We start from the raw sequence: 9,436 nt of genomic DNA on the forward strand, positions 1-9,436 counted from the left end.
CTGTCTGTTATGGTCTTCACTGTCTGTCTGTTATGGTCTTCACTCACTGTCTGTCTGTTATGGTCTTCACTCACTGTCTGTCTGTTATGGTCTTCACTCACTGTCTGTCTGTTATGGTCTTCACTCACTGTCTGTCTGTCTGTTATGGTCTTCACTCACTGTCTGTCTGTTATGGTCTTCACTGTCTGTCTGTTATGGTCTTCACTGTCTGTCTGTTATGGTCTTCACTCACTGTCTGTCTGTTATGGTCTTCACTCACTGTCTGTCTGTCTGTTATGGTCTTCACTCACTGTCTGTCTGTTATGGTCTTCACTGTCTGTCTGTTATGGTCTTCACTGTCTGTCTGTTATGGTCTTCACTCACTGTCTGTCTGTTATGGTCTTCACTGTCTGTTTGTTATGGTCTTCACTCACTGTCTGTCTGTTATGGTCTTCACTGTCTGTCTGTTATGGTCTTCACTGTCTGTCTGTTATGGTCTTCACTCACTGTCTGTCTGTTATGGTCTTCACTGTCTGTTTGTTATGGTCTTCACTCACTGTCTGTCTGTTATGGTCTTCACTGTCTGTCTGTTATGGTCTTCACTCACTGTCTGTTTGTTATGGTCTTCACTGTCTGTCTGTTATGGTCTTCACTCACTGTCTGTCTGTTATGGTCTTCACTCACTGTCTGTCTGTTATGGTCTTCACTGTCTGTTTGTTATGGTCTTCACTGTCTGTCTGTTATGGTCTTCACTGTCTGTCTGTTATGGTCTTCACTCACTGTCTGTCTGTTATGGTCTTCACTGTCTGTCTGTAATGGTCTTCACTCACTGTCTGTCTGTTATGGTCTTCACTGTCTGTTTGTTATGGTCTTCACTGTCTGTCTGTTATGGTCTTCACTCACTGTCTGTTTGTTATGGTCTTCACTGTCTGTCTGTTATGGTCTTCACTGTCTGTCTGTTATGGTCTTCACTGTCTGTCTGTTATGGTCTTCACTGTCTGTCTGTTATGGTCTTCACTCACTGTCTGTTTGTTATGGTCTTCACTCACTGTCTGTCTGTTATGGTCTTCACTGTCTGTCTGTTATGGTCTTCACTCACTGTCTGTCTGTTATGGTCTTCACTGTCTGTTTGTTATGGTCTTCACTGTCTGTCTGTTATGGTCTTCACTCACTGTCTGTTTGTTATGGTCTTCACTGTCTGTCTGTTATGGTCTTCACTCACTGTCTGTCTGTCTGTTATGGTCTTCACTGTCTGTCTGTTATGGTCTTCACTGTCTGTCTGTTATGGTCTTCACTGTCTGTCTGTTATGGTCTTCACTCACTGTCTGTCTGTTATGGTCTTCACTCACTGTCTGTCTGTTATGGTCTTCACTCACTGTCTGTCTGTTATGGTCTTCACTCACTGTCTGTTTGTTATGGTCTTCACTGTCTGTCTGTTATGGTCTTCCTCACTGTCTGTCTGTTATGGTCTTCACTCACTGTCTGTTATGGTCTTCACTGTCTGTCTGTTATGGTCTTCACTGTCTGTCTGTTATGGTCTTCACTCACTGTCTGTCTGTTATGGTCTTCACTCACTGTCTGTTTGTTATGGTCTTCACTGTCTGTCTGTTATGGTCTTCCTCACTGTCTGTCTGTTATGGTCTTCACTGTCTGTCTGTTATGGTCTTCACTGTCTGTCTGTTTGTTATGGTCTTCACTGTCTGTCTGTTATGGTCTTCACTGTCTGTCTGTTATGGTCTTCACTCACTGTCTGTTTGTTATGGTCTTCACTCACTGTCTGTTTGTTATGGTCTTCACTGTCTGTCTGTTATGGTCTTCACTCACTGTCTGTCTGTTATGGTCTTCACTGTCTGTCTGTTATGGTCTTCACTGTCTGTCTGTTATGGTCTTCACTGTCTGTCTGTTATGGTCTTCACTCACTGTCTGTCTGTTATGGTCTTCACTGTCTGTCTGTTTGTTATGGTCTTCACTGTCTGTCTGTTATGGTCTTCACTGTCTGTTTGTTATGGTCTTCACTGTCTGTCTGTTATGGTCTTCACTGTCTGTCTGTTATGGTCTTCACTGTCTGTCTGTTATGGTCTTCACTCACTGTCTGTTTGTTATGGTCTTCACTGTCTGTCTGTTATGGTCTTCACTCACTGTCTGTCTGTTATGGTCTTCACTCACTGTCTGTCTGTTATGGTCTTCACTCACTGTCTGTCTGTCTGTTATGGTCTTCACTCACTGTCTGTCTGTTATGGTCTTCACTGTCTGTCTGTTATGGTCTTCACTGTCTGTCTGTTATGGTCTTCACTCACTGTCTGTCTGTTATGGTCTTCACTCACTGTCTGTCTGTTATGGTCTTCACTGTCTGTCTGTTATGGTCTTCTGTCTGTCTGTTATGGTCTTCACTCACTGTCTGTTTGTTATGGTCTTCACTGTCTGTCTGTTATGGTCTTCACTGTCTGTCTGTTATGGTCTTCACTGTCTGTCTGTTATGGTCTTCACTCACTGTCTGTCTGTTATGGTCTTCACTCACTGTCTGTCTGTTATGGTCTTCACTCACTGTCTGTCTGTTATGGTCTTCACTGTCTGTTTGTTATGGTCTTCACTGTCTGTCTGTTATGGTCTTCACTGTCTGTCTGTTATGGTCTTCACTCACTGTCTGTCTGTTATGGTCTTCACTGTCTGTCTGTTATGGTCTTCACTGTCTGTCTGTTATGGTCTTCACTCACTGTCTGTCTGTTATGGTCTTCACTCACTGTCTGTTTGTTATGGTCTTCACTGTCTGTTTGTTATGGTCTTCACTGTCTGTCTGTTATGGTCTTCACTGTCTGTCATGGTCTTCACTGTCTGTCTGTTATGGTCTTCACTGTCTGTCTGTTATGGTCTTCACTGTCTGTCTGTCTGTTATGGTCTTCACTGTCTGTCTGTTATGGTCTTCACTGTCTGTCTGTTTGTTATGGTCTTCACTCACTGTCTGTTTGTTATGGTCTTCACTCACTGTCTGTCTGTTATGGTCTTCACTCACTGTCTGTCTGTTATGGTCTTCACTCACTGTCTGTCTGTTATGGTCTTCACTCACTGTCTGTTTGTTATGGTCTTCACTGTCTGTCTGTTATGGTCTTCACTGTCTGTCTGTTATGGTCTTCACTGTCTGTCTGTTATGGTCTTCACTCACTGTCTGTCTGTTATGGTCTTCACTGTCTGTCTGTTATGGTCTTCACTCACTGTCTGTCTGTTATGGTCTTCACTCACTGTCTGTCTGTTATGGTCTTCACTGTCTGTCTGTTATGGTCTTCACTCACTGTCTGTCTGTTATGGTCTTCACTGTCTGTCTGTTATGGTCTTCACTCACTGTCTGTCTGTTATGGTCTTCACTGTCTGTCTGTTATGGTCTTCACTGTCTGTCTGTTATGGTCTTCACTCACTGTCTGTCTGTTATGGTCTTCACTCACTGTCTGTTTGTTATGGTCTTCACTGTCTGTCTGTTATGGTCTTCACTCACTGTCTGTCTGTTATGGTCTTCACTGTCTGTCTGTTATGGTCTTCACTCACTGTCTGTTTGTTATGGTCTTCACTGTCTGTCTGTTATGGTCTTCACTCACTGTCTGTCTGTTATGGTCTTCACTGTCTGTCTGTTATGGTCTTCACTGTCTGTCTGTTATGGTCTTCACTCACTGTCTGTTTGTTATGGTCTTCACTGTCTGTCTGTTATGGTCTTCACTCACTGTCTGTCTGTTATGGTCTTCACTCACTGTCTGTCTGTTATGGTCTTCACTCACTGTCTGTTTGTTATGGTCTTCACTGTCTGTCTGTTATGGTCTTCACTGTCTGTCTGTTATGGTCTTCACTCACTGTCTGTTTGTTATGGTCTTCACTGTCTGTCTGTTATGGTCTTCACTCACTGTCTGTTTGTTATGGTCTTCACTGTCTGTCTGTTATGGTCTTCACTGTCTGTCTGTTACGGTCTTCACTCACTGTCTGTTTGTTATGGTCTTCACTGTCTGTCTGTTATGGTCTTCACTGTCTGTCTGTTATGGTCTTCACTCACTGTCTGTCTGTTATGGTCTTCACTGTCTGTTTGTTATGGTCTTCACTGTCTGTCTGTTATGGTCTTCACTGTCTGTCTGTCTGTTATGGTCTTCACTGTCTGTCTGTTATGGTCTTCACTCACTGTCTGTTTGTTATGGTCTTCACTGTCTGTCTGTTATGGTCTTCACTCACTGTCTGTCTGTTATGGTCTTCACTCACTGTCTGTTTGTTATGGTCTTCACTGTCTGTCTGTTATGGTCTTCACTGTCTGTCTGTTATGGTCTTCACTGTCTGTCTGTTATGGTCTTCACTCACTGTCTGTCTGTTATGGTCTTCACTCACTGTCTGTTTGTTATGGTCTTCACTGTCTGTCTGTTATGGTCTTCACTGTCTGTCTGTTATGGTCTTCACTGTCTGTCTGTTATGGTCTTCACTGTCTGTCTGTTATGGTCTTCACTGTCTGTTTGTTATGGTCTTCACTGTCTGTCTGTTATGGTCTTCACTGTCTGTCTGTTATGGTCTTCACTCACTGTCTGTTTGTTATGGTCTTCACTGTCTGTCTGTTATGGTCTTCACTGTCTGTCTGTAATGGTCTTCACTCACTGTCTGTCTGTTATGGTCTTCACTCACTGTCTGTTTGTTATGGTCTTCACTGTCTGTCTGTTATGGTCTTCACTGTCTGTCTGTTATGGTCTTCACTGTCTGTCTGTTATGGTCTTCACTCACTGTCTGTCTGTTATGGTCTTCACTCACTGTCTGTTTGTTATGGTCTTCACTGTCTGTCTGTTATGGTCTTCACTGTCTGTCTGTTATGGTCTTCACTCACTGTCTGTTTGTTATGGTCTTCACTGTCTGTCTGTTATGGTCTTCACTGTCTGTCTGTTATGGTCTTCACTCACTGTCTGTCTGTTATGGTCTTCCTCACTGTCTGTCTGTTATGGTCTTCACTCACTGTCTGTCTGTTATGGTCTTCACTCACTGTCTGTTTGTTACAACTGAACCAAATTAGAACTTAGATTTTAAATTACAATGTCAAACGTTTTCTGTCATTGTGTTTCCTCTCTCTCTGTCTCTCTATCTGTAGTTGCCATCGGAGACAGCGTCGTTAGATACAGAGTTTCCCATGGCGACGGTGGAGCTCCTCCCCCGGCTGTGTCACATGGTGAAGGGGGAGCTGGGATACGGGTTCAACCTGCACAGTGACAGAACACGGCGAGGACAGTTCATACGCAGCGTGGATCCCGGGTCCCCCGCCCAACACGCAGACCTCAGACCCCGGGACAGGCTGGTGGAGGTAGGGCCAGATCGAGAGAGAGAGAGAGAGAGACAGTCTGTGTGTGTATGTGTGTGTGTGTGTTACCTTAGACACACACACACACACACAGATGAGATTAGCTTAGATAAGAGCTTATTACATGGACTTTGGCAGGATAGGTTGCCCTGTAGGGTTAGTGTGGGAGGGAGGGAGGGAGGGTGGGGGTGCATTTGTGTGTGTGTGTGTGTGTGTGTGATTCAGGACACATTAGGAATGTGTAGGATGAGAGAGAGAGAGAGAGAGAGAGAGAGAGAGAGAGAGAGAGAGAGAGAGAGAGAGAGAGAGAGAGAGAGAGAGAGAGAGAGAGAGAGAGAGAGAGAGAGAGAGAGAGAGAGAGAGAGAGAGAGAGAGAGAGAGAGAGAGAGAGAGAGAGAGAGAGAGAGAGATGCAAAATTAAAGTTTCCATGGAGCTTAACGAAATCAGATTACAGATCACTGCCTTCTCCCTCTCGCTTACATCCCAGTCACAGGGGCTGGAGTCATGTGCCAACTGCTGGACAGGTTGTGTAACTGCAGCTTTGTGGAACTTGCTAAAAAACCAACTTGGTAGTGATCATATACATCCATTTATTTTGTCACAATTGACATGCACACAACATACACACAACATGCACACAACATACGCACACAACATACGCACACAACATACACACAACATACATACAACATACACACAGACATACACACAACATACACACAGACATACATACATTTAGCAATAAAGCAAGTATTTTCAAATCTAGTTTAAAATCAGTCCTAGATGTATAAATCAGAGATTCGGGATACCTGACAGAGATTCATGCAGGTCAGTTAAGAACAAATAGTTCTTTCCAATGTCTGCCTGTAAAACTGCTCCTCTCCTCCCCAGGTGAATGGAGGCCAATGGTTGAGGCAGCTCTATAAACATTTGACATGTGGCTAATAACATCATCCATTCACTAATGAATTCATCCTCCTCTCCTCCCCCAGGTGAATGGAGGCCAATGGTTGAGGCAGCTCTATAAACATTTGACATGTGGCTAATAACATCATCCATTCACTAATGAATTCATCCTCCTCTCCTCCCCAGGTGAATGGAGGCCAATGGTTGAGGCAGCTCTATAAACATTTGACATGTGGCTAATAACATCATCCATTCACTAATGAATTCATCCTCCTCTCCTCCCCCAGGTGAATGGAGGCCAATGGTTGAGGCAGCTCTATAAACATTTGACATGTGGCTAATAACATCATCCATTCACTCATGAATTCATCCTCCTCTCCTCCCCCAGGTGAATGGAGTGAACATCGAGGCGTTGAGACACTCAGAGGTGGTGGCGTTTATACGTGGCGGGGGGGACGAGACACGCCTCCTGGTGGTCGACGCGGAAACAGACGAGCTGTTCAAGAGGCTCGGGGTCACGCCCACCAGCACACATGTCAGAGGTCAAAGGATGTCTTTCTCTCTCTCTCTCTCTCTCTCTCTCTCTCTCTCTCTCTCTCTCTCTCTCTCTCTCTCTCTCTCTCTCTCTCTCTCTCTCTCTGTCTCTCTCTCTCTCTCTCTCCTCTCTCTCTGTCTCTCTCTCTCTCTCTCTCTCTCTCTCTCTCTCTCTCTCTCTCTCTCTCTCTCTCTGTCTCTCTTTCTCTCTCTCTCTCTCTCTCTGTCTCTCTCTCTCTCTCTCTCTCTCTCTCTCTCTCTCTCTCTCTCTCTCTCTCTCTCTCTCTCTCTCTCTCATCTACACACACAACTCATATTTGCATCTAAACCATTAATGACCACAAACATACTTCCGTTTGAAGGATTCATCTCTAAGGATTTTGTCAAGTTGCTCATGTGGTTTGTTCCTGCGTTCCAGAGGTCTATGTGGACGAGCCAATGACAGACAGCGCCCCACCCACCCCTCTTCAACCACTGATCTCCCTCCAATGGATCCACCAATCATCAACGTCACCCTGACGGGCTCACCAATCACAAACGGCTCGCCCAATTCACAGACCAAATCCCAGTACTCACGTGGCTCGACTACCCAATCAGAATTCAGCAGCTCAGACATGAGCATTCAGGTGTGTATGTGTGTGTGTGTATCCTGTAGTAAATTCAGGGTTTGTTGTATGTAATATGTAAAATGTATGTAACACGTATGTAACACGTATGTAATATGTGCAGAACTGGGTTCAAATACTATTTCAAATATCTCAGTTACTTTCACATACATTCAAAGTAAGTATTCAAATATATTTTATTGGAAAAGACAAGTAGTTTAATATTTTGTATGTATTTTGAAAATACACAAATACACTGACTCAAATACACTGCCATACATTTAACTCAGGTATTTGAAAATAGTATTTGAAATAAGTATTTGAAAATAGTATTTGAAATAAGTATTTGAAAATACTCTCAAATACAATTTGGTAGACTATTTGGTTTTTACAAATAACCATTAAAATACTCAAAGAAAATGACTGGTTTTGGGCTGTGTATTTATTTTTTTAACTAAAAAGTTGAATCATCAAATATTCAAATAATATGTGTATCTGAATACGTGTGTGTGTGTGTGTGTGTGTGTGTGTGTGTGTGTGTGTGTGTGTGTGTGTGTGTGTGTGTGTGTGTGTGTGTGTGTGTGTGTGTGTGTGTGTGTGTGTGTGTGTGTGTGTGTGTGTGTGTGTGTGTGTATCTCTCTAGGTCCCTGAGGATTATGAGCGCCGTGTTTCAGACCCGTTCCTGGACAGCGGACTGCATCTGAGCCCCACGGCAGCCGAGGCCAAAGAGAGGGCCCAACACGGCAAGAAGAGAGCGCCCCCTATGGACTGGAGCAAGAAACAGGAGATCTTCAGCAACTTCTGAGAACCACACAGAACCTTCACAACAATGTTCTTAAATCCCTCAAGGTTGATAAAGGTCTGGCACAGGGACACACCACAACCAATGTTGGCCGTGCGCAGTAGATCATCAGCCCGGAGACAATTTAATCGTGGGAAATTAATAGAAAAAGGCAGCCAATGTTCTGTGGTGAGAGGCGATTCGTTATGGTGTGTCATGTGACAGAGCTTCACCAGCCAATGTTCTGTGGTGAGAGGCGATTCGTTATGGTGTGTCATGTGACAGAGCTTCACCAGCCAATGTTCTGTGGTGAGAGGTGATTCGTTATGGTGTGTCATGTGACAGAGCTTCACCAGCCAATCAAGATAAAAGGCTGCAGTGGCTCCGAAACAACTCTGAGAAAAACACAGAAAGCCTCTGTCCCCGGCAGGATCTGAACCCTGGTCTCCCACAGGACAAACCAACATCTTAACCATGAGACAAAGAGGAAATTCCCTTCGGTCTGAGGGCCAACACTTATTGTGAAGTCACAAGCGGGGCTCCCTCATCACGTGACCATGAGCAGCCATGACCATCCCATGTCCGCTACACCTCCATATACCACGACTAGGGATTATTACAGTACCTTAGGATGAGGATAAATCATGTTGATGTATTTAGCCAGGATAATTGACTCAGTTCCACTTGTTTCCATGGCTCTTGTTTCCATGGCTCTTGTTTCCATGGCTCTTGTTTCCATGGCTCCTAAACGTTTCTCAGAGCTGTGACTTTACTGAAAGTTTTTTTTCCTTCTACAGCAACTAGTAAGAAACATTCACTGGCCCAACCGCCACACCTCACCTCACCTCTTCACCCTCCACAGATAAACAGGGTGGATTGTTTCCCAAAAGACTGAGATGTGGGCCCGTATCCACAAAGTGTCTCAAAGTAGGAGTACTGATCTAGGATCAGTTTTGAGTTATTTTTTTTTATGTCATAATGAATACAATAAATTGTATAGGGAAGGGTCTGATCCTAGTTTTATTAGATCTCACTGACTGAGGTAAGAGCGTCAGGACACCACAACATCCGGGCGGCTTACAGATGTGACCCCTGTGGCCGGGTCTTCCTCTCGTGGATTGGACTTCACGGTCACAGCAGATGCTGCGCTAAGATCTAACTCCAAGGCACAATAAATCTATGGTTTCACGAGACTGCGATGCCGACCGCTATTGTCCAGAGTTCCAGACGGAACTCTATTCAGGTCATATTGAACCCTTTTTGGTTCCACATAGAACCTCTTGTTCCACATAGAACCTCTTGTTCCACATAGAACCTCTTGTTCC

General features: G+C 44.3%; 2 protein-coding genes across 2 annotated transcripts; both read left to right on the forward strand.

Annotated features, from left to right (window-relative positions):
* Window positions 1–5,082: 5,082 nt before the first annotated feature.
* On the forward strand, window positions 5,083–7,187 carry LOC124028406 (Na(+)/H(+) exchange regulatory cofactor NHE-RF2-like; the record flags this gene model as incomplete). Its single annotated transcript, XM_046340464.1, has 3 exons — window positions 5,083–5,287; window positions 6,580–6,733; window positions 7,144–7,187. Coding segments are annotated over exons 1-3 (369 nt in total), but the record flags the coding sequence as incomplete, so codon positions are not given.
* A 13-nt stretch (window positions 7,188–7,200) lies between these two features.
* LOC124028409 (Na(+)/H(+) exchange regulatory cofactor NHE-RF2-like) lies at window positions 7,201–8,961 on the forward strand. The gene is made up of 2 exons (XM_046340466.1): window positions 7,201–7,351; window positions 7,974–8,961. Exons 1-2 carry the CDS (start codon window positions 7,214–7,216, stop codon window positions 8,133–8,135), a joined length of 300 nt encoding a protein of 99 aa, XP_046196422.1. The 5' UTR covers window positions 7,201–7,213; the 3' UTR covers window positions 8,136–8,961.
* Window positions 8,962–9,436: the final 475 nt, after the last annotated feature.

Source organism: Oncorhynchus gorbuscha, unplaced genomic scaffold (assembly GCF_021184085.1).
Source record: "Oncorhynchus gorbuscha isolate QuinsamMale2020 ecotype Even-year unplaced genomic scaffold, OgorEven_v1.0 Un_scaffold_4090, whole genome shotgun sequence".
Lineage (NCBI taxonomy): Eukaryota > Metazoa > Chordata > Actinopteri > Salmoniformes > Salmonidae > Oncorhynchus > Oncorhynchus gorbuscha.

Excerpts from the sequence above, each read along its gene's own strand:
- LOC124028409 (XM_046340466.1), top strand. The coding sequence starts at position 7,214 with ATGGATCCACCAATCATCAACGTCACCCTGACGGGCTCACCAATCACA. Across the intron at positions 7,352-7,973 it reads GCTCAGACATGAGCATTCAG|GTCCCTGAGGATTATGAGCG; the intron begins GTGTGTATGTGT and ends GTATCTCTCTAG.